General features: G+C 49.5%; 1 protein-coding gene across 2 annotated transcripts in view; it reads right to left on the bottom strand.

Annotated features, from left to right (window-relative positions):
* C23H10orf90 (chromosome 23 C10orf90 homolog) overlaps positions 1 to 25495 on the bottom strand; it is a 243710-nt gene that overhangs the window by 5409 nt on the left and 212806 nt on the right. The window contains exons 5-7 of one of the 2 annotated variants that reach the window (XM_068961756.1): positions 20688 to 20978; positions 17434 to 17618; positions 15348 to 15525 (exon numbers count right to left, since the gene is read on the bottom strand). In XM_068961756.1, coding sequence (XP_068817857.1) covers positions 15348 to 15525; positions 17434 to 17618; positions 20688 to 20978 — 654 coding nt within the window. The remainder of the gene's footprint in view (positions 1 to 15347; positions 15526 to 17433; positions 17619 to 20687; positions 20979 to 25495) is intronic. The other variant, XM_068961757.1, reaches the window with a different exon arrangement.

The following is a 25495-nucleotide window of genomic DNA, read 5'->3' on the forward strand; positions in this document are numbered from 1 at the left end:
GATACCCCAAGCTTGAGAATATGCAGAAGTTTTCAAGAATATACAAGAAGGTGGACCAGAGGCAAGGATATGAAGAAGTCTTTTCCTGCCTGGGGAACTACAACACAGCTTTGATTTACAATATGGAAACGGCACAGTGGCTGAGCTTGTCGTCTGTCTGGTTATAAACATAAAAGATGGTACCGTTACTCAACCTCAAAGACAAGATTCAAAGGAGAAACAAGAGAAAGGAGAAAGACATCAGAAGAATGTTCACAGCGAAGGGAAACATCTCCAGTGTTTGGAAAGGCATTGGGCCACGTGAACCAGGAGAGTCAACCTCACCACGAGGACTCCGATCTGCCAAGACACCTCCCAGTGCCCACCCTCCCCTCTCGATCTAGACAGGGCCAGGCCAGAACCCAAGACCTCAGGAAGAGCCCAACAGCATTCCAAAGAAATGGGGGTGTTGCCAGGGCAGTCAGGGTCTCAGGCAAGCAAACGTGTCTGCCTACAGACTCCCGCTCCAGGGAGAAGGAGCCGCCTGCAGACGTAGACTCCAGTCTGCACCAGCATTCCTCAGGAGCGACTCAAGATGAGGGAGAGGCTGGTGTGGACCGAGGCAGGGGCCCCAGGGGGATAGAAACACTACGAACGGCCTGTGAAACACTTAACAATCTCAGCTCAATTGCATGTGGTCTCCCCGCAGATATTAGCTCTGCTTTTGTTTTGGTTCAGTTTGATTTATTTCTTTTGAGCGCCTGATACCACAGTGAAGCTTTGGTCTCATTTCCAAGAGGAAACACAAGCGAATGTGAGCCCTGGGCGCCTCCTCGGTTTTGTTTTCTGAACTCTTCTCCGCCCGCTGTGCCTCAGCACAAGTTTAAATTCTGGGCCCAGCAGCCGACGTAGGTGCAAAACAAGCAAGTCTGCGTCCAGGAGTGCAGACCCCAGCCGGCAGGCTCCAGCCCACGCCTTGCGCTGGTCGCTGTTGACTTTGAGTTTTCCTAACAGCACCAGGCTCATTGGATGAGCAATGGAGGCTTTCAGGATGCAAGGGAAGAGAGGAAAAGAACAAAATTCTGCCTCCCTGGAGGAAGTGGTTTGAAATAAATCATTGTGTGTTGCAATGGCTCCCGACCTCACTAGAGCAAAAAAAGAAAAAAGCCCATTTGGCACTTTGAGAGGGAAGGCGGCCGGAAGAGGCAGGGGGCAGTGCGACACCGGAGGGTCAGCACTACTAGTTATAATAAGCTGCTAGCATTTATTGGATCTCAATAGGTCTTCACACTAACCCTGTGACATGCTCGTAATTTTTGCATTTCAGGGACAGAAAATCAAAGTTCAAAGGGCCAGGGGTCTCCTGCTCTGGGTCACTCAGTGAATGAGTGAGCGACAGAGCTGGGTTTCAGTCCAAACCAGTCTGTCCAGCCCTGCCCGCACACACCCTCAATCTCAGAACATGGTCACCAATCTATGTTTCAGAATCCATCTTCTGGGAGCCCTGACACGTGCTGGTCAATTTCCCAGGCATCATTCCAAAATTTCTTTCTCTTCCCCCTTGCTCCTACACTGAAGGAGCAAGGACTATGCCTCCAGGGGATGCTCAGAAGAAAAACGCACTGATAAGATCTTGCCACCCTGAGACTTCATGATTGAGGGAGGAGCTGAATAAGGAACAGGCCAGCTACAAACTATCAGGGGAGTGCCGTGATGAAAATGAATCGCTGGCCACTTGGTCAAGTGGGTCCTGGGGGTGGTCAGGAAGGTCCCTGGGGGAGGATATATGTTACTATGACCCTAATGAGCTGGCTGCGGGGGCCAGTAGAGGAAAGAGCGAGGAAGGATCAGGGGGCCATGGTGCCTACGGTGCTAGGAAGGAGGGCATGAGAAAGCAGGTGGGGAACAGAGGTGAGAGCAAAGACCGCTGTGGTTCTCCACCCAGGCCACACTCCACCACCCCTGGCAGACTCTGACCATGATTCCCACGCATGGGCATGGGATCTAACCCAGAATCTCCCATGGTTCTAGTGGGCACCACGTAATAGGGAAGAACGCATCTGACACTGTGTTAGGTCCGTTTCATCAGCCTTTGTAATCTACTGCTTTTCCTTTGAGTTAAGAATGTTCCCCAAAGCCTGAAATATACAGGAGAGCCCTTTGTCAAGGCTCTGACCTTTAAGGGTGTAACATTCGTCCATTCATATAGAGATGAAAAGTTGCAAAGCAGAAAATAACATTTGTCCTGTTGGAGGTTTACAGGAACCTCATGACACCTGCAAGAACAAAGGATTCCCAATACCAAGAAGTTTGCCAAAGCCAACACCTCCCTCACTCGCCATGCCTTTAGAAATGCTTTGCTGAAACCCTTAGGGGAGTTTGGACTTTTCAGGGGCACGAGCCACCCATTTTCCTTATACAGCCTTCCAATAAACCTTTCTCTGCTCCAGACCCCCTTATATTTTGGGTATTGTTGGGCCACACTATGTGTTGGGCACACAAATTGCATTTGGTAACTGCTGGAGGTAGGAACCATCCTTGTTGGGGTTTGCAAGTCTATTAAGGAGAATTTCGAGTCTGTTAAGTGTTCCTTTAGAGTAAGAGACAGAGAACCATGTGAGGTTTTAAGTAGGGGCTCTGATTTGGATTCCCAAAGGATGGCTCCAGCAGCTGCTTAGAATACGCACCAACTGGGTAGGAGTAAGGGCTTCCCTGTTGGCTCAGACGGTAAAGAATCCGCCTGCAATGTGGGAGAACTGGGTTCGATCCCTGGGTTGGGAAAATCCCCTGGAGGAGGAAATGGCAATGCATTCCAGTATTCTTGCCTGGAGAGTCCCCACGGGCAGAGGAGCCTGGCACGTTACAGTCCGTGGAGTCGCAAAGAGTCAGACACGACTGAGCGGCTAAGCACACAGGGTGGAGTACATTCAAACACGGCTGCAGGGAGACAGGTCAGACCATTGTAGTTGGGTAAGCAGTGCTCAGCACAACTGGGAAATGGGAGGACTCAGGACTCAGCCACACCCACAGAACACGAGCAAAGAGGGCTGTGAAGGTGGGACAGAAAACCAGATTTTGTGGAGGAGGGAGGGAGGGCAAGCTTGGGGTTAGCAGGGGCAAACTATTACATATAGAAAGCATAAGCACCGAGGTCCTACTGTTTAGCACATGGACTGGATTCAACACCTTATGAGAAACTCTAGTGGAAAAGAATATGAAAAAGAATGTTGTGTATATATATGTATAACTGAATCACTTTGCTGTGCGGCAGAAATTAACATAATGTTGTGAATTAACTATAGTTGAGTAAAACAGAAACAAAAAAGGAAAGAAAAACAGGCTTTGGGTTGGAGCCACCCTTCCTTTGACTGTTTGACTTTCACCTCTTTGGTGCTCAGTAGCCTCAAGGATCAGTGAGACAAAGGACTCGCAGCCCAGGGCGAGAGCCTGGGTGTCACTGCTCATGGGGGTTGTGCAGTCCATCAGGGAAGGGACGCAACTGGGGAGGCTTCCCAGAAGGACACAGCTGAACTGAATCTGAAAAACAAAGTGGTGTCCTGATAGCGCGAGGGAGTCCAGGAGTAAGGTGGCCCGGGCAGAAACACAGCGAGACCACAAGGAGCAGCCTACAGCGAGAGATATGCAGCTGGCTCTGTGGGGACCTCATTTTACAGGATGGAAACCATCCTGCACGCACTGTGCTCAAAGATACAGCGAAAGCCCATCTATCCAGACCCTTTTAATGGAAATTCTGCCTTTATAAAATTAAAGTGACTGGTGAGAACAATTTTCAGCCAGCTTATGGATCTTTTATGGATTTTCCTTGAAGCTTCCTGTATTCTAATTCACTAATATGGAGGAAAGAACTGAGGCTGTATTTATGTCCCATTATCATTCAGATAGAGCAGGCTTTTTTCCCCCCCTTAATACAATTACTAAGGTAGTTAATTGCCCATTTCTGTCTTTCTGGAAAATTCTTTTTCTTTCTTTTTTTTTAAACCTGAGTTTCTGGTGTCTGGCTCATTATTGTATCCAAACTACTAGCCTATTGCAAAGTTCATGAGTTAAGGCCAGACACACAGTGTGAGCAAACAACCAGCTACCAAGATTTTGGTGCTTCTGAGGCTGTTCTTGTGGAGCAGCTGAGTACAAGCCTGATATCGCATTAATCTCTATAATAAACACACGTGGGTGTTTATCACAACCCTCATCTCATGTGTGCAAATACGCACACACACACAGGACAGGTGGCCTGAACACTCAGACAGCCAACGGTGTTACCAGAAACAGCAACAGTCACCTGGACACCAGCGTGATGCGGTTTATGAGGCCAGAGCTCATTTTCCTCCGCACAGAGTCCTTATCTACAGCTCTGATTGCAAAGCTCCATTTTTCCTATTGAACAGTAATCTAAATGATAATCAAGTTCACACTGGATTTATTAGCGCAGTGCCCTTGCAGAAGCGGATTTTCAGCAGTCACCTGAGCACTGTGAAGAATCGTTTAGAATGTGCTTCCCCCAGCTTACGGACACCAAAGCTAAGGGATGCCTGTTGGAGAGAATCCAGCCAGGAGCCAACAAGCCAGTTTGGAGTAGAGACGCAAGTCTACACTGCCCAGTATCTTCTAAGAAAGACACGGCCTACCCAAAGGAATGGAAATGGGGTATGTCTTAGGGAAGAAAATCTCTAGAGGGTTTTTCCCCTAAGAAAGAGGCCCCAGTAGGTGTGTATTCTAAACTCACAAGGGAGGCTGTTCACTATGTCAGTTTCAAAGCCAGTGAGCAGCTGGCCTTCCTGCAGCTGGAATAACTGCATCATGGTCTTCAGGGGTTGAATCCAGCTACTTGCACATCATTTCCATTCCGCTCGTCTCGCTGGGATCTCTAACTCGCTGACACAGGCAATAGCCGAGGGTCTACCTTGGACTAATTAGCCCTCCAGAAACTAAACGGTGTGTACTGCACCGTAGAAAAGCTAGTTAAAGACTCATAGGTTGTTCACCTCCAAAGTGCTCTTGTGATGATAAAATCCTGTGCTGGATAAACATCGTCATTTTTCTGAAATCCTTCTATGCTTCTGTGGGACCCTGAAGGACAGTTTCACGTGGTGAGCCGCCCATTCCAGGCACCTGGGTAGTGGGTGGAGGTTGTGTGTTTCATTTACATAAAAATAACGCTCTACAACAATGACACAAATGACCAATCAGACCCAAAAGAGAGATACTAATGTCACAGTTTAGAGATGCAAGGAGGCTCTCTTCGGGTAAAGGCATCCAAAATTAAGAAATGAAAAAGAAACCAGAGGTCTGCAGAGAAATCTATTTCTCTCCCCATGCTCATGTCAAGGAATGAGGCATCATGGGCTTCTGGTTAATGGAAGTGAATTGTCCTCTGCAGAGAGCTTGGTTCCTGAACATGCAGTCTGACCCTCAAGTTTCCAGCAGAATCACTATCCTGGGGACTCTATGAACACACAGGGTGGTGGGCGCTAAAGGATGGATTTGAGAAAGGGTTTGCCCCTGGGCGTGGGCTTCCCAGGTGGCTCAGCTGATAAAGAATCTGCCTGCAATGCAGGAGACACAGATTTGATCCCTGAGTTGGGAAGATCCCCTGGAGAAGGACATGGCAACCCACTCCAGTAGTCTTGCCTGGAGAATTCCATGGACAGAGGAGCCTGGTGGGCTACAGTCCATGGGGTCGCAAAGAGTCAGACACGACTGAGCGTGCACACACGTTGACACTGACCTGCCCCAGGCACGGGGCACAGGGAGGGGTATGAGAAGGACCCACCAGGCACTATGGAGCCCCACGAACCTCCCCACACACCCTCACAAGGTAGAATCCTTGATGCAATATGGGCAGACCAGGGACCACGGCTTCAGTTCCCCCAGCTAGAAAAAACAAGATCCCCAAGTCAAACTGTTTAAAAGGAGTCTTACCACAATTCCATTGCTCTCTCTCTCAGACCCAAGAGCTCCATCATAAGCTGCTTCCCCATCGGTCCCCAGGGTCCTGTCCTTTATGGTTCTAGATTCAGTTTACTTGGCTATCTGCCATAAGAAGCCCCTGAACAGGCTGAAATCACGCAAATTCGGTTCACCTGGCTGTCTGCGGTAGCAGAGACTCGAAGACCAACTCAGATCCCCACACAAGAACAGACGCTCACACACTGAACCCTCAGCAAGGGCTCCCATCAGTTGCCTAAAATGTGCATTTTTTCCCCCTGGGTTCAGCAAAACAAAGTACAGCATTACTCACAATGAGCACATTGGTGAATTTAAAGGTAACCCAACGGAGCTAGGGAGCTTTACCAGCCTCTAAGGTTTAATGACCCCAGTTCGCAGTGACCTCTCTACACATGGCAGGAAATCATCATTGGTTTCTGCTTCATGAAAATCATACAAGTGTTAGTACATTAAACATCATGTTTTTATGATGCACCTTTGATGCTTCCTTTGGCCTGCCTGACCCTCCACATCATGAAAGAGGTGTCCACTTGGGATCCAAGTCTGAAGACCTGAATCAGGTTGGGCCTCAGCTTGGTGCTCTGTGCCCTGGAACTGGCCGCTCAAGCCTGCTGGCCTCCTGTTCCTCCTCTGCTCTGTGTGGGCAAAGCATCTGCCTTAAAGGTCCTAGGAAGACCTCACAGGAATGGTCCATACGAACATGGACTGTAACCCTGGAGACGCCAGTGGCAGGCACAATGCTAACAGCCACCAGTCTCCAAGCATCCCCTGCCCTGGCCCCCATTTGTGACTCAGTTCATCCCGTGACTCAGGAAAGCAGGAGTTTTCCTCTTTATGGATGAGCAGAGGTCTCGAAGGTCAGTAACTTAACCTCAGGTCTCAAAGCAAGCAGCTAAGAGGCCTGAGAATCGAGTCATTGATGGAATCAATGGGCTGTTTATTCTCTGCAGTAGAGAGAAGGCCATGGTTCTCAAAGTGGGGCTGACGCTTTCACAGAAAGGCCGACATCTGGGTGTCGTCTTCTTCCCCTTCATTCCCTGAACCAGCAGCACCAGCATCACTGGGGAACTTGTGACAAATGAAAGTTCTTACCCCTGCCCCAAGTCAGCTGGATCAAAAGTTCTGGGGCTGGACCAGTGTCCTGTGAGCTCTCAAGTCCTGCAGGGGATTCTGACTTGCTCCTGTTTGAGGACCACTGAGAGCCAATAACAAGAAAGATAAGGAAAACAGCCAAGTCCCTCCAGGGGTTTCCAGGCTTTGAGGAAGGATTGCCAGATATCATACAGGAAGCCCAGGGAAGTCTGCATTTCAGATCAACAGTGAAACAGTTTTAGCATAAGTATACCCTATACTCTTAGTGAGGCCTCTTGATGAAGGTGAAAGAGGAGACTGAAAAAGTTGGCTTAAAACTCAACATTCAAAACAATGAAGATTGTGGCATCTAGTCCCTTCACTTCATGGCAAATAGATGGAGAAAAAAGGAAACACTGACAGGCAAAATCACGGTGGACTGTGACTGCAGCCACAGAATTAAAAGATGCTTGCTCCTTGGAAGAGAAACTATGACAAACCCAGAGAGTATATTAAAAAGCAGAGACATCACTTTGTTGACCAAGGTCCATATAGTCAGAGCTATGGTTTTTCCAGTTGTCATGTATGGATGTGAGAGTTGAACCATAAAGAAAGCTGAGCACTGAAGAACTGACGCTTTCAAACTGTGGTGCTGGAGCAGATTCTTGACAGTCCCTTGGCCAGCAAGGAGATCAAACCAGTCCATCGTAAAGGAAATCAACCCTGAATATTCATTGGAAGGACTAATGCCGAAGCTGAAACTCCAGTACTTTGGCCACCTGATGCAAGGAGCTGACTCATTAGAAAAGACCCTGATGCTGAGAAAGATTGAAGGTGGGAGGAGAAGAGGGCGAAGGAGGACGAGATGGTTGGATGGCATCACTGACCCAATGGACATGAGTTTGAGTAACTCTGGGAGATGGTGAAGGACAGGGAAGCCTGGCATGCTGCAGTCCACGATATAGCAGAATCAGACACGACTTAGCAACTGAACAATAATATTCCATGCAACATTTGGGACCTGCTTATGCTAAAAGAGGTTTTGATGTCCTGAAATGCAAATTTAACTGGGCATCCTATATTTTCACTTAGTGAATCTGGCATCCCTATTTTGAGTGTGTGAAGAAACTCTCCCTGTCGTGGCAACAGATAATCGGGTCACCGGCTCCAGAGCCCCCATGCGCATCGTCTGATGCAGCTGCCTGCATCACGGAGAAGGCAAGCCTCTGCCCCAGTTCCACAGTTACTTCTCTGGTAGCTTATTGCTTCTCTGCCATTTTTCAGCCCTTGGTGTGGGGAACACCACCCTCCCTGGTTATTTTGCATTGTGACATTGGTGAAGTGCTTTCCGAAGGGGTTTTGACTGGCTCCTCTTTCTCCGCTGGACTCCACTGGGTGACAGTGTGATGGCCTTGTTACAGATTCCAGGGGAGCACACATGGAGAGAGGTCCAGCACCTGTCAGTGGACAAGCTGCCAGGGAGGCAAGCTGGCCACAGTCTGTGAAACTGGCACCACACCCTGCCGCCCAGAGGACCCCAGGCTCCTCAATCATTGCTTTCTGGCTCTGCCAGACCAAAGGGATTCAGATAAGGAGAATAAGACCTTCTTCCCACAGTCTCAGATTTTTGTGGGAAATGGCACATCGAAATTCCAGTTGAGGCTTCTTTAGCAAAGCATGGTATCGGGTTGGCCAAAAAGTTTTTTAGGGTTTTTCCTTCACATCTTTTAGAACAAAACCTGAATGAACCTTTTGGCCAACCCAACAGAGAGTCTTAAAAGCAAAGATTCCTAGAGCTGTGTTTCCAAAATGGATGCTCAAGAATTAGACAAAAGCATCCCAAGGTCAAAGAAGTTAAGAGAAAACAAGCTTGAACAAATTTAAGCAGGCGTCATTGTTGTAGGACTTATCAGTGCCTTTAACATGCATGGACATTGTAAACCTCCCAGAGAACAGCTTACAAAATAATCCAAAGGAGCTGGTCTCCCTCTTGAATGCATTTTTGATTGTCTAGGCTTAAGGATGCTGGGGGGAAAAGTCACAATTGAAGAACATTAGCAAGTTATAATTAGTTTTCAGTTTTCAAAGTTATTATTTGTGGCTACAAAATAGGATTTTAACTATATAAAATGTGCTATACTGCTTTCACATTTTCTTAAGAATTTGTGTGTGTGTGCACGTGCATGTGTGGGCTGAGTGGCAAGTTTAAATTAGTCATGTAAAGAAACTATGGCAATAGCTCAAGTCATGCTTCACCATACCACAGCAACATCTAGAACACGTCCGAATGGCTAGCTGCTGATCTGGGAATCACTGCTTGCTCAGTTCCAGGGTTTCCCAGCATTATTTAGAGAACCACAAAATATGGTGATTTATAGACGATGAATAAACTTTCATTCTGGTTGCCAAGTAGATTTATATCCTTGGTGTCACTGAAAGGTTTATTACTGAACTGCACTGGGGGATAAAAGGGAAATCATTTGGAAAATAAAATCCAGGCAATTGGGCGAGTTCCCATCAAGACTTTTTTCCTTACCACTCTGCAATTCTGTGTTTTAACCTTCCATTATTTTAATTGGAAATAACACTGTCCTACAGATCTAATTCTAATCAATAGACATAAATTGATCTTTTCTTCCTGTGTTTTTTAGGGGAAAAAAAAAAACTTTATCTTTGGTCTGCAAAGGATACCAATAACAGCAACATGCAAATATTTTTGAATCAGGGAAACAGTCTTTTAGCTAAATCATGCTTCTTGTTTTCTTTGCAGACTGACGAAGTAACAATTGACTTTTATCTGATAAGCACATTTTAAAATCCCTTTGTGGGCAATGGGAGAACTAGCCCCAAATATTTTTTCGGATGATTGATGGAGAAATATCCAGGAGATCAGATTGGAGATTGTAGGGATGGTGTGGCCAGCACCAGCTGCGTGATGAACGGCCCACTTTTATTACCGCGATGACTTCTCCAGCCATCTCATATCTTCTGGGTCACTTTTCTAGCTTGATGCTCAGGGAATGCAAATTAATTTAAATTCTTGTTCTAGCCAAAAATCATCAGTGAAAGCAGATCGGCTGGAGAAGGAATTCTGCAGTACCTTCCGGAGAATTCCGCTCCTCTACTGGCCCGTGATCTGAATGGCTGCACTTGGCTCACCTTGGAAAGTGTGGATAATGCAGTTCAGATTAAGTTGCTTGGCTTTGCTACACGCAGCAGAGCTTGTCAGGGTGACTGGTGTAGTGTACCCTCACTGGCACTTAGAATCCAGGGAGATTTCGCTGGCATGCTCACAGGACTATAATCCAAAGCGGGAGGGTAAGGAGGTAGGGCATCTAAGAGAGATACAAGAGGTGGGAGTGTTCCGGTAGCAGAGGTGGGGAGGTGGAGACTGGACTGATAGTCAGGGAGGGCTTCCTGGAAGAAAGGCCTTCCTGATGGATTTCCTACACATTCACGGGTTAGGAAATCATCAGAAAGAGCCACGAGGACCACTCCAGTTGTCAGGGGAAAGAAACTGAGATGGAGGCAGGCTGACCTGGGCTGTTTCAGCATGCCTGGCTTTCTAACCATCTGTGGCACTGAATACAAGGAGCGACAGTGATTCCTGTGAGTGAAGGGCTCGACTTCGCAGCCAAAGTCACCACATGGTGACAGGAATCAGCGGCAAGAGCCTTGGAGGTGAGAGACTGAGACTGAGGCTGGGCTTAAGCTGGGCTAGGGAGGTTAGGCAGGACACTGCAGGGCAGAGGAGAGGGACATACAAAATTCTATCAGGCAGTTTGTGGGTACTGATGGCGCATGCTCCCAGGGGTAAGGAAGGACAGCCTGTCAGACCAGCTGGGAAAAGGAGGCAGGGGTGCCAGTCATGCTGGGAGGAGTCTGGGATGCAGGGTGGGGTTAGGACCCAGGGAGGCTTGAAAGCTGGAGATGGGGAGGCTCTGCTCTGGGAGGCAAGCTAGGGCTGGACAAAGCCACAGACTGGTCCCCAGGAGATGATGACAAGCCCCTCCACCTGTGGGGAATGCTGCTGTTGCTGTTCAGTTGCTGAGTCGTGTCCAACTCTGTGACCTCCTGGCCTGAAGGACATCAGGCTCCCCTGCCCTTCACTCTCTCCCAGAGTTGGCTCAAATTCATGTCCATTGAGTTGGTGATGCCATCCAACCGTCTCATCCTCTGCTGCCCTCTTCCCCCTTTGCCTTCAATCTTGCTCAGCATCAAGGTTTTTTCCAATGAGTCGGCCCTTTGCATCCAGTCAAAGCATCAGAGCTGTACCACCTACTAAGCGCTAAACCACCCGCCACCTGTGGGTACTGTGCTGGTGCTTCCCACGTGCTTTCAGCCCGTCCTGCCCCCGATGCGTTCTGCAGGGCAGGGCAAGGGACTGGTTCTGGAACACTGATCCCCATGTTACAGCCGGCCCTTGAACGGGACCAGCCTGCACTCCTGGGACCTGGGTAGCTGCGCAGAGACAAAGGGGGAGCCCCGCCCTACAGCCCCAGGTCACTCTAGGGGCAGGGGGCAGGCAAAGCTCCGACTGGGGAAGGAGACACCCGCTGGTTAAAGGGCTGGCATCTCAGGGGTTGAGAGCTAGGCAGGCCTCCCAGCCTCCTCCCAACTTCCTCGAGGCTCCTCTCCTCTCGGTGACTTGGCAGCTACCACGTCCCACCAATTCATCACCCAAGCACCTCTGCATCTGCCACCCTTCTGCGTTCACTGCCCAGCCCCAGCCCGCCTCCATCACGTCCTGCCTGGAGCTACACAGCCTCAGCTTTGATCACAGAATGAGGAGAACACTGGAAGCAGCATATACATGCCTGGTGGCCCCTTCGGACTCCTCTCTGGCGTCTCCCTCTCTCCCTTTGCTCCCCACCCCCATCTACAGTCCAGCCACAGCTGACCTGAGCACCCGGCCACCCCTCCCTGTGCAGCTTCCGCATCCTCCCCCAGCACGCCCCGCCCTCCGCACCCTGGACCACGAACCAGCTGCAAGGTCTCTTCTCAGTACCAGGTCTCCTCCATCAGGACCATATCTCATGGCGGGAACAAGGCCAGCCTGTGGGTTGCCATGGCAACCCCCTTCCATGGCACTTAGCAAATCCCAAGATCACTGTCTTTTTTACCTGGGTGCATAACCCCAGAGGTGAGGCGGTCCACAGGACCAGGGACTGTACCCAGCACACAGTGAGTCCTCAAGAAAAGTTTGCTGAGAGATGGAAGAAGATGCTTCTTATGCCACTGCTAGAGTCAAGCCCAGGGGGCTCAGGAGGCTCCCAGACAAGGCGAGAAAGAGGCCACATATTTGTGAGCTTTGGGAACACAAGCCATAGATGATAAGTGAGTCAAAACAGACTGGGGTTGCCGGCAGGACCTTTATAATGCTACTTCCTGGACTTTCTCGGGTCCCAGTTTGTCGTGAAAATCCCCCATCTCCACATGGGAACCTAGTGAATGCTCACATACGTGTGCATGTACACACGTGTACTGCCCCTGTCCCTTAGAGACTGCCCAGGATTCATTGGCCAACAGGAAGCAGAGCTGGCCTGCCGGCCCTTGCTGCAACTGCCCTCGACGTCCGGCGCACGCTTTGCCCCCAGCCCGTGCTCGAGGGGGCGTCTGTCAGCTGCTGGGGGCCCCACCTGAACCCCTCAGGCCTGCACCAGGAGGGCCCTGATCAGAGGCAGCTAACCCAGCTCGGAAAACAATCCAAGTCTTCCTTCTATCAGACGCCTTGACACTGTAGCGGGAGCTTGTTCATGCATATGATTTATTAACTAATTTAGCATGTAAGAAAAGCATCTGCATCTCGCTTTTATCATCTTGCCAGCAGACAGGCTGAAGATGAGATGCGGCCTATAGACGTGCTTAATGGGGCCTTAAGCACTCCTGCGCTTGTCCAGAGCTCACACGAGGCCGGCCTAACACAAACAAACACGAGGGTGAACCTCTCATCAGCCATAAATACCGCGGGGATCAGAAGAGCGGCTGTAAAATCGTGTGCCGGAGCCCTCCCAGAGCACTCTAGTCATCAGGACTGTCTCGGAACTGGGGAAATAAAAAGGTGCCTCGCTTATTTAAAACTATTGGCTGGGTCTCATCATCTTTTATTATTATACATGATTTTAAGATTTTTCAGTCAAAGGAATGTGAACACGTGAGGGTGATATCTGTTTTGGGGCAAAACATCGCCCTTGGAGGAGAGTAGATAAAACTGTCTCCCCACCAAAGGTATGTTTCCTCCCCTGTCCCTGCGACTCGATTTAGAAATCGGATCTGTGCAGGTGTGTGCAAGTTAAAATGAGGTCAGGCTGGGTGGAGGTGGACCCTGATCTGATGACCGGGGTCCTTGTGAGAGGAGGGAATTTGGACACAGACACAAGGCGGGTGGAGGCAGGGAACAGAATGATGCAACTGTAAACCAAGAAATGCCAGAAGTTGCCAGAAGCTCCCAGAGCTGGAAGAGAGGCAGAGCACGATCCTCTCTGCGCCTCCAGGAGAAATCACTCCAGGGGACACCTGGATTTTGGACTTCTGGCCTCGAGACTGTGAGAGAATCAGTTTCTGTTCCTTGAGCCACCCGGCCTCGGGCCATTTCTTACAGCAGCCCTAGGAAATGAATACGAGGGACGAGGCAGCCTCCCTCTGACATTAGAGATGGTGACATTCCAGGCTACTGGGGCCCTCAGTATGGCACGGCTGGAGGGCAGCTGGCCCAGGGGACAAGGATGACCGGTCTCATGCCTAACGAGTTCCCAAACATTCATGAGTCTCTATTTTTTCCTAGACAAAGTGATGGGAGCTGACTGAGAAGGAAGCCTGTTAGACTCCATTTTTTTGTGTATACACATTTTGAGCTCTAATGTGACACTTCCATATTTGTTGAGAACACATTCGTTTATCTAACCATCTTCATCAAACAGCATCTTCAAAACTGTTGAGGCCAAGCAGCCCTCACACCTCAGGCACCATGGGCATCCTGGCAGCCCTCCCCAGGACAAGCCTGGACCCTGAAGGCCCTGGGGGGGGAGACCCCCAGCTGTGGCTGACACTTGGTCCCTCTTGCCAACTTGATACATCTACACCAGAACCCAGATTGCTCTCTGTTGAGCTGGAAACTAAGGAGCCTCCAGAGAACACACCCACATAGCCAATATCTGCCAATCAGCTTCAAATGCTGATGTGAGACACATTTCCAGGCAGGGAAAGTCTTTGCACATATATTTTGCTGATTTCCTTTCCTTAGCATCCTGGGAAGGGTCACCAGGGCCGAGCAGCAGGTGTCCCACCAGATCCTTCACCACAGGAAGGATGCGTTCAAGTTTGCCCTTGCTGAGGTCTTGGATGACTCCCCCAGAAGAGCTCTGGATGGGGGTGGGGGGTGGGTGGCGGGGGACTCAGCCTGCCTGTGTTTAACAGCAATCCTATTCCAATGCCTGCTGTCCCCCAGCCGCTCTGTAAGATCCTGGTAATATTGGCTAAGCTGCATTTTATTGACTACAGTTATTTCCCCAGAGGACTTTTATTCAGAATCAGACCAGTGATTTCACCTCCTGGGGCCCAGAACATTTTGCTAGGAAGATCTTGTTCCTCTATCCAAAGAAATAAAACAGAGGTTTCCCAGGCCTCCAGGTTTTAAGATTTGGGTTGGCAGGCCATCAGAATATGCTCCCTTGTCTCCATTCTTGCCCTTGTCTCTCCTTGTTATTCTTTGTGGTTTAATAGTCTGTTTATAAGCTCCACGAACAAAAGGACGGAGGCCAGCCTTGCTCACCAAACTCTCCCCGGCTCCCTGCGTGGGGTCTGGCCCAGAGAAGGTTCACGATAACGCCTTCTCCAGGGAATTCAGGGGCACCACCCTCACAGGGTCCATGGGACACCCGCCTCCCACGGCTCCCAAAGCTGTCCAGCCCGACGCTGAGCTCGCAGCAGGAAAGGGGTTTTGAGATGACGAATGTTGATGCAGACAAACTGGAGTCAGCCCTCTCACCCTGAGACTGGTTTTGCAATCTATCAAGGGCAAAGTGGAGCTCTTGGAGTATCTGCTATGGAGCCAAGAATTTGAACCGGCTACCCTGGTTGCCACACTGCTTCTTTCCCAGCTGAAATGGGAAATGTGTATCCCCAGCTATTTCTGCTGAATTCAGGGTCTGCAGATCACCTCTCAAGACAGGCAGGTTCCCAGGGAGGGCTGTGTGACCCTGAGGTTTGGGCACTTGAGTGAACACCAGTCCTGCCCGTGTCGGGGCACCGCTGGGACCATCGGATCGGACGAGGGTCCTAGCCCTGGGGTCCCACGTCTCACCGGCCCTCCCGAGCCAGCTGCAGCTTACCGCTGAGAGGGTGGGGGATGGTGACCTGCTTCTTGTGGGCGCGGACAGGGAGGAGACTCTGCTTTGGAGCCAGGCTCTCCTTCTGCTGGGCTTTTCTCTGCTCCACCATGTGCTCCAGCTTCTTCAGACGTTCTTGCGAGCGAGAAATGAACTGAGGCTTGCGGACTTCCAGGGCCTCCTAGAGGAGCCAAGAAAACATTTTACTAAGGTATGCCTGCTTATGTACTCATGTATTTATCTTTTATTTCTTGGTCACACTGTGAGATAGGCAGAATCTTTGTTCTCCGACCAAGAATCGAACCCATGCCCCCTGCATACGAACCACAGAGTCCTAACCACTGGGGAGCGCCCAAAACTTTTTAAGAGAAGTGACTCGGAAAAGCAATGCATCCATCTGATTTGGTCAAGAGGCTGATCAAAAGTACAGTGCAAGAGCACGCCCTAATTTTCTTCCAACCCCTTACGGACAGATGGCCACAGACTGTTGATGACGCAGGTCTCAGCACTAAGGACCCCACTATAGCATGACTGAGTTACCAGCATCAAAGGTACACCTCTGCCCATTTCTCCTTCCACCTGGCAATTCATTCATCTCCAACAGATGAAAATCTGAACAGCCCAAAATGCCATATTCCAGGGTGATATTGGTGGGAAAGGAATGCAAGCCTTAGGAGTCACCTGCTTGGGGGGCTGGATGCCTTCTGAAAGCTCAGAACGAGATCATTCTCCCAGCATGACTCGTGTATCTTTTCAGAAGAAGCAGTAATCCTAGCAAATGGAACCAGCTTCTCCCCCCAGGAAGTCAGGGCTGGCGGGAGAGCTTTTTCTTTGCAAAACAGTTCTGCGGACTCCGCAGAGGTGGTCAGAATCCCCGTGCTTTCTCTTCAGCCTCATCTCTCTCTGCATCCCCGACTCCATGCGTGAACAAAGCTCCCCACACAGGTTTACTGAAGAAGGATAACCACCACTGATACGTCCTGCTCTGCGCTAGACACTGACCTCGATTTCTCTGAGTGCATCTGTCATCAAAGAATCCCTGTGATTCTGGAAGGCAGATGCATTTCTCCCAGGAGCCACGAGCTCCTGAATGGCACAGGCTGTGTCTCCTCCACTTTGTACCCTGCACAGCCAGCGCCCCAGCTCTGCACATGGCAGGGGCTCAGCAGAGGCCCCCCAGCACTGCGGCCACAGCAGAAATACCCTCAGCCCCATTCCTCTCCCAGCCCTCGGGGCACTCAGTTTCCAGGCAGGGGGTGGCGTGGGCTCCATCTGCATCGTGGATGTGCCCTAGATGTTGTGCCAGGAAAGGAGTCTCCTGGTTGCTTGGCCTGCAAGGTGCTAGCCCAGGTCCCAGGGCCTGGGGGGACAGCCCCTGGAACCGCCTGTGGGGCCCCATGGGGCTGCTGCCCCAGCTGTCTGCCCCGAGGCTAGAGGCCCGGGCAGCTTCAGGGCCACTGGCGTCTCTCCTGATGGATCCACCCAGGGGGATGAGGTGGAGCCCACAACACATCTGCAGGGCAGTTTACGATACCCGTGTCTCCCAGGAGGCATGGCTAGCCTTCTCCGGGTTGTTTGTCCTTCTAATTTTTATATCCGTGTATTTTTTGCACTTTAAAAAGATGTGTTCACGTTACTTCTACAATTGGGGAAAGACACAAAATGAAAGCTTCCATATCCTCGAACTCAAGCCCCCATGACCTTGGGACTACCTTCCTCTTTCAAAGGCTTAACATGCTTATCTGAAGACGGGGTTGTAGGGACGGACTCCCGCTTCATGGGGGTGACCCTCTCCTTGTCTGAGCCCCAGAAAGTTCTCGACACGTGCTGACTCTCCTTGCTCCACTCATGGTCGCCACTGATGGCATGAGATCCCCAGCCTAGCCTGGGTAGATAGCACCATCTCCTTCCTCACATGGTGGGAGAGAGGCCCAGGGAGGTTAGGGGACCTGCCCAGAGTCACACAGCCGCCAGGAAGTGGAGTCAGATGGAGTCAGATCTCCAGCAGCAGAAGTGAGTCTGTGTGCCCATGGGCTCCCCGGGAAGCCTCCCCTCGGCGGGAATCGAGCCAGAGTGTACCTTGCCTTACCTGCAAGGTCAGGGAGCTTTTGGGCCCTTGCTGGCTCTCAGAACAGTCTTCTGGCAGGACGTGGGTCTCTGGGTCCTCGGGGGGCGCTGGCTCTGGGGGTGCTGGCTTGGACTCGGGGTTGGCGGGGTGCTCACTCGCCTTGCATTCCTTTATTTTAACAACCAAGTCACAGCACGTGTAATCGCCTGGGAGAGAAGATTTAGAATTCCATTTAGAGGGCACCAGGCGCTTTTCTCCTGGCTTTTCAACACCATTAGACACAGAAGACAATTTGGAAAATGGAAATGCCAGTGGGTTATTAATGGGCCTCGTTAAGCCGACGAGATCACGCCCCATCACAGACCCCCAGGTGCCCTGGTCTCAGGGAGGCATGTCTGTGGACAGCCAGACTCGAGAGTGGCTATGCCACGCAGGTATTCCCATGGCAAAAATGCTTTTGCAGCCAAGGCAAAGAAATGTCCTCTATTTTGCGCTTCATATTAAGTGTGTCCTGGGCAATTAATACAGTTGGGTTGTTTGGGGACCATGAATTAATTTATCTTATGTTTCTACACTAATGATGTAAGACAGAGGAATGGTGTTCAATTATTTATCCCGCCCCTTAATCTACTGGCGACCAGCACTGGCTTGACATTCATAATTGGGACTTTGTGTCTCAGCCCTGGGTTTAGCCCCATCCTGGGGCCGTTCTGACACCCTTTGGTGGAAAAGGTCAGGGCTTGAGCCGATGTCACAGCACTTGGGGCAGAGTCATCTTTGGGGTGCTGAGAGGGGGGATTCGTATGGATTCACTGACCACTTACTGACCAGCTGCTCCGCGGGGAACACTGTGTCTGTCCCAGGTCACTCTTCCCATCTGAACTCCCCTCTCCCCCATCACACGCCCCTCCCCAGCCGCAGCCTCACCAGTCCTCTGTGGTCTGAAACCCAACCACGCTCTCCTTTCTCCTCACCCACCCGCCCTCCCATCTCCACAAAACCCCTTTGATGCCACCACCCAGCAACTCCTACCTTCAGGCTGAGCCCAGAGTTTTCAGGAAGCTGGGCCCCCCTCCCCAGGCATACCCCATCCTGCCTCCTCTGTGTGCCCGCCGTGGAACACGCTGCACACATCAGCAGCGTCAGTGGGGCCATCACAGGATGCTCCAACCCCACAAGCCTGGGACCTTCTGGAGGGCTGGACCACAACATATTCACCCTGAGCCTTGCCAGACTGCCAGCCCGGGGGCGCTGGAGCTGCTGGTTCTGCTGGGTGGGGAGAGGTGGTCATTTCAAGGCTCATGTGACCACAGGATGCAACTCCATGGTCCCACGGGTCCCTTAACTGACCCCCCAGTATAACCTCCGCCATCACACCCAGATCCTCCCTGGTCTGGACCAGCCGTCCTATATTCTCCCAAGGTCCACTAACGCCCCTGCTACCAACAAGTTCTGCAAGCACACCGGACGCCTCACAGCTCATTCACGACGGACGTTGCCCATCAGGTACCAATTTCAATTCTTCGCCAACAACATGCTACTTAGAAGTTCACGACTCATTCTTGTTCTTCTAAGCATTTGCTCCTATTCTTTCTAGATCTTTCCCTATTGCTCCCCAGTCCTGCTCCAGGACTGATTCTTAGCTGAGATATTTGTCCCTAGCCCGCCAGCCAGAGTTAATTCCACTTTCTACCACACTGCTTCCATACCGTGTGAACCTTTATTCTAGCTCACCCCATACTCAGGGAAGCCAGAGGTCCTCCCACCTCTCCCACCGCCAGATCCAGAGACCCCAAGAGCAGTGCCAACAGGCCCGGCTTCTCAGCGCTCACAGCACAGCTCCATCCATGACCTTCCTAGCCTCTGCTTGGGCGGCCAGGCCTCCACAGTGATGTGCTCTATACTAGGCCTGGCTGGTATCAGCACCATCTCCCCGTCCCCCACTTGGACCTCTCCCATCCATCCTCCGCATAGTCCAGGAGACACCTGCCTTCAGAGGACATCTAGTTAGGTCTCCCCCAAGGACTTGGCCCAGCATCCCGTCCAGACTCCTAGTGGGTTTATAAGGACCCTCCAGGCTGACCCTTTAGGGTCCTTGGGTTCCTGTGGGCCTCCTCCCCACCTCTGCACTGTGGTCCCCTGGACCCCACATCAGCCCTGCTCTTTCCATCCACTCTGCTTTCTTGGGTGTCTTTCCCTCCACCCTTGGGGTCTGATTTTTCTTCCTCAAAAGCACTTCCTTGAGGAAGATGTCTCTGACCAGCCCCAGCGTGTATCACCTGGGGCATCCTCAGCTTCCTGACAGGTCACCCCAGGCACGGTTATGACCACAGTGACTCTGGCACAGGACTGCAAGCACCTGGAGGGCAGGAAGCCTTGAGCACAGTGCCTGACACACAGTAGGTGTTTAATAAGTGCTTCTCTGATGGTATATAGTGGGCATTCAATACATGTTTCTTTCATTTATTAGTGAATAACAAGCTAGAGATTCACTTGTGTTCCCAGAAAAATTATTTTCATCAATTACCATAAATACTTTAACTTTTCCAATCCAAAGCTTCAGAATCTATTAGTTTTCTTTCTGTCCTTAGCTATAGCTCTTTGGGGACATTTTTATAGGGTGATTGGAAATCTAAATTTTCCTCTGATATAACTGGGCACCAGATATCTTTTTACTATTTTATTCCTAAATGTTTTTTTTAATAATCAATAGTTTCTGCATTATTAGTTGAGGTCAGCCTCTTGGCCTTTAGAGAAAGGATGGTCTAGTTTGAATTCAGCCTCTAGAGAGGCTGAGACAGGGGCCCATCTAAACGCACTGTGAGGTCAGGGCCCTCACGCCTGTTGAGTGCCTGGTACACGCAGTACAAGCACCCCTTGGCCATTAGCCCAGCTGGTCAGCTCCCGAGGACCATGGGCAGCCTGGTGGGCCCGCTGCCTTTGGGGCAGCCACACCAGCATCTCAAAGTTTCCCTCACTCAGCCCGAGAGCCGCACATGGAAGCGGCCTTCTTCCCAACCCCAGGCGACACTGGCCTTGTGTGCAGCAGGGCTGGGAATTCCTGACCTGGGCAACGCTGCCTTCTCCCTGCCTGTGAGTCAGAAGTGCCCACCATTTAGACCTGCTGGGCTTGCTTCCCTCGTGGCGCACATGGATGGATAAAGGCAGCATCACAAGGGAAGCTGGGGTGAACCAGGGCCCAACAAGACCCTGCACAGTGTTCCCTGTGAAGATCAAGGAAGAACCATCTCATCCCTGCCTCCCTCGCTCCTTACCTTCCGGGGCCTCTCTTTCTATCTGAACACCGTGTTCTTCCTGCGGAGATGCGCACAGATCTTGGAAGGGGCAAAGGAACCCTGGTAAAGGGACCTTGGGTTTTGGGAGGCGCTGCTGCTGACCCTCTGTGGGTTCAGAGAGGTCACTAGACTGAGAGCTGTTGCTTGGAGAGCTAGAACCATCTGGAAGGGGGTCTCTGACCAGCTTCCATTCCACTGGGGGAGCAGAGACAGTCTCACGTGCTCCTTCTTGTTGCTCTTCGCTGCTTCCAGAAAATACACTTGGTTCTACTAAAAATAAAATGAGAGTTGTGCTCAAAACATCTGATGAGCCCACATCTGAAGTACTGACTTCTGCACTCCAGGCTCTCCCAGAGACAAGCAGATGCAGTGCAGCACTGCCTGGGGTGAGCGGGGTGGGGACATTGGGGGGCTGCGGATATGGGAGTCACTGATGCCCTGGGCCATATGCTGCCCCAGCACCTCAGCACACGTGGTGACCAGTCCTGGCCAGACGTCCGCGGGTTCCCTCAGGAGCCTTCCACATACACTGCTATCACATATAAAGCTCTCAAGTGACCATGCTCCCTGGTGTACTTAGGAGCCCAGAAACCCTTCTGGATGGTAGATAATTGAGCAGGCTGACTCTGACTCTGGGGCCAGATACCAGGTTCAGTTCCCAGCTCACCTATAAAATTGAGGTTGACACTATAACAAGGTAAGAATATTAGATATCATGTGTCTAATTATCATATTCATTTTTATTAATTCACCTACTTAAATAATAAGCAATATATTTATATAATCATAATTGATATAGTAAATAACATATATATATTATTTATATAAATACTAAATGTTAAAATCTAGGCAATACTATAATAAAATAATGATCTAGGTAAGGTGTTTTGTGCAGTAGCTGATACTACTAAGCATGTAACAAATGTTTGTTATCATTATTATTCCATAAATAGTGATGCTACGTATGTCCTGTGGCAAGTGTGGAGGCAGGAGGTAACTCATCAGGCGCTTGTGCTCACGTCTAACGCAGCAGTGGGTCTAAAACATGTACAGTGTGTTGCTCGTTGCCACATGTCATATCAAAGGTCTGCAAACCACCTTATATTTATCAGTAGGGGCCTGTTAAGTAAGTTACAGCACTTTGTACTTTGCAGTGGTGAAAAAGAACGAGGCGCTTGTTCTTGTGTAGTCATGGAATCGTCTATAAATGCATTATCAAGTGAGCAAAGAGTGGACAGTGTGTCAGACCTGCCTCCTGAGTCCATGCTTATTTGCTCAGAATATCTCTGGAAGGACCCAGAAGACCCTAGGGACCAAGAGAGGGCAACACGGGATCGGGAACTGGGGGTGGGAGAGAGACTTTCTCTTTTCCTCTTTGCTGATTTTGTACTCTTTTTATTGTCTTTCTTCTTCATCTTTTAGAATACTCTATACTTGTTTTTTTTTTTTTTTTAATTTTAATTTGGCCACACCACATAGCACGTGGAATCCTAGTTCCCTGACCTGGGACTGAACCTGCTCCCCTGCAGCGGAAGCACAGTCTTAACCACTGGATGTCCAGGGAAGTCTCTACTCTATAAATGTTTTAAAGTTATTCACTCTAAGTACGGCAGTGACTCCTCACCAGGTGTCATCTCTTCCCAGGGCTGAGGCCCCAAAGTAGAGACAGGCATGGCTGCCAGTGGGCTGCATGCAGGCCTCTGGCATCCAGGGGCAGATGAAAAGGTCCTGGGAACCACTGGCATAGGCAAGATTCTTGGAAAACTCGGGCCGTATTTTCTGAGATGTTTTATACACAAAAAGGAAATGAGTCCATACTACCAGGCTCTGATTAGAACAGTGACGTCTCTTAAAATGCCAGTTGTCTTCAATCCACTCCAGCCCCATCTTCTCTGAGTCTGGGCACCGTAGCCAGCGAGGACAGGTGGATGGTGGCGAGGCTGGTGGGGCAGGGGCAGACAGAACTCAGGGGTCCCCCCGGTGGGCCTCCTGGCTGTGGGACCAAGGCAGGAGAGCCATCAGGGGGTCGGGCCAGTATGCCTGCTTGCACAAACAAGGGAAGAGCCCCTGGGTCCTCCTGCCTGGAACGTGAGTGCCCCCACAAACGGTGGTCATTGCTGACCCTGTCATCTGGAGAACGATATGCAGCCGTGAAATTAACAGATGCTCGCTCCTTGGAAGGAAAGCTATGGCAAACCTAGATAAGGTATTAAAAAGCAGAGATACCACTTTGCCAACAAAGGTCCATATAGTCAAAGCTATGGTTTTTCCAGTAGTCATGTGAGAGTTGGACCATAAAGAAGGCTGAGCGCCAAAGAATTGATGCTTTTGAAATGAGATGCTAGAGAAGACTCTTGAGAGTCTTTTGGACTGCAAGGAGATCAAACCAGCGAATCCTAAAGGAAATCAACCCTAAATATTCATCGGAAGGACTGATGCTGAAGCTGAAGCTCCAATACTTTGGCCACCTGTTATGAAGAACCAACTCATTGGAAAAGACCCTGATGCTGGGAAAGCTTGATGGTAAAAGGAGAAGGGGGCAGCAGAAGATGAGATGGTTAGACAGCATCACCGACTCAATGGACATGAATTTGAGCAAACTCTGGGAGATGGTGGAGGAGCCTGGCATGCTGTAGTCCATGGGGTCACAAAGAGTTGGACACGACTTAGTGACCGAACAACAAAAATGGCTCCTATGGCAAAGCTGGGCTTTGCTAATTTATACAGAGAAATCTTTACAACTGAGTATTTCAGAAGCCGTCAGTTCTGTTTAAGTGTAAAATATCATGGGCGTCCCTGGTGGCTCAGATGGTAAGTGGAAAAGTTCTTCCTTTCTCTGTGGCTTCCTTTTATCAGTTCTTTCAAACAATCAAAAATCAAATTATCAGTGATGCAGGTCCCAGGCTGCTAGTTCCATCCTGATATCGATTCTTTAAATTAATGGTTTATTTACAGACTAATTGAGGTCTACCTGCCTATCCCACACCTACTTACTTACCTACCTATTAATTAATTTTCTAACTTTTTTATCTGATTTAATGTAAATCCTCATGTGATCATGTGCAAGTCAGATGTTCCAACTGTGACTTGAAAGAGTTAAAACAAATTCCTTGAAGTAGAACGCAGTTGGTAAACTGGGAAAAAGAAAAATGTGTAGTCAAAGAAAAACCTTCCTGACAACATATTGATCAGGACTTTTTGTGGATTCTGAGAAGCACAACCATCAGCCGTGAAATGATCCCCTAGTGGGGCCCATGCCAGGAAACAAGGTCTTATTCTTCTCATACACTCTGCATGCAGACTGGACTTAAGAGTTCTCTATTCATGGCTCAAATTTAAAACTACATCACCCTCATGAAGACCTGTCACCTCTAAAGGCTCTGCCCTCTGTAGGAGAAGCTGAATCAAACAGCAGCTTCTGCCAGACATTTCTGTTCTTTGGACTGAAACTCAAAGCACGCTTCCTGAGCCCGAGGCCTGATGGGGCTGGGCCCTGCAGGTTTCCTTTCAACAGTAACAGCCCCCTCCATTCCCTTCTCTAAAACACATTACCCTCAACTACCCAGCGAGCTCACCTACCCAGAGCCGGGCTGGGCTCTAGGGGGTAAACCAAAACCAACCAGAAAACCTGTCTAACAGCCATGGGTTCCTTCTATATTCGACTGGGGAAGCTTTGCAGGAACTGACACAAAAATCCCCTGGTCAATATAAAAACCGTGCCCAGCATTTTTTTTATTTTGGCTGGCTAAAAATTAATTCTGTTATTTTACTAACACTTTGCAGGTTATTACAGTCAATAGTGACACCTGCCACACCTGTGAAGTCTTCTTAGTAATGTGAGCTTTGTTTTCACTTAATGTATGAGAATCAATCACTAAGGGTTTTTTTTTTTTTTTGTCTTTTTGTTAAGGTCTAGTATTCACATCATCTGCATCGGAATTATATTCTCAAGAACTAGCATCTTCTGAGACTCTAAGGTATATGTCACTCAGACATCAGAGAAAGCATCTGCATAAAACTCCCTGAAAAAATTCTTCTTCACTCACAATTTTGTGATGGATCACTTTTGAAAATTCTATAGTAATAAACTTGTGTTTATAATATGCACAAGATTGGAACAAAGATCTAAGGGAACAAAATGTGAATGATAACAAAACCACAAGTTGTATAAGGAGCCCTAAATTGTAAGCTCTAACAGCTTTGCACAGTGATGTTAATTGCATCACTCTCTAAAAACATATTGATAAGCCCCCAGTCAATAACGTTTGAGTAATAAAGATGTATTAATATGTCTCCAGTCAATAATGTGTTAAACTCTTATCTTTAGATCAGTTAAGTCCCCCTTGGACCATTACACAGTGCTTACAGGTGTTCCTCTAAAGCTCTTTATTTGTTGTGAAATGTATTATTATTTATAATTAAAGATATCAGAGCACCCATGAACCCTCACAGATTAAGCAGAAACTTTCTTGGGCTTCAACGTTTCTACCTGAGCCTCTTCTGAATCATACTTGTCCAGACAGGACCACCTGCCTAAATTTCGAGCTGCCTGAGTCACCGCTTTCATCTACAATGTTCCCACCTGCGCAGGTATCCACAGACGGTATATTTTCAATATGGAAAGTCTGAATAGAAAGCACAAAGCCAGCTGTTTTAAGGTAAATACGTTATTGCATCTATTAGGAAAAAGCTTTCAGGAGAAGAGAGTTCAGCAGACTTGCTGGGCCATCACTTCCCTGAGAGTTGATGGGATGTGATTTTGGGGAAGAAGAGCCTCTGCAAACAAG

This window comes from Capricornis sumatraensis, chromosome 23, assembly GCF_032405125.1.
Source record: "Capricornis sumatraensis isolate serow.1 chromosome 23, serow.2, whole genome shotgun sequence".
NCBI lineage: Eukaryota > Metazoa > Chordata > Mammalia > Artiodactyla > Bovidae > Capricornis > Capricornis sumatraensis.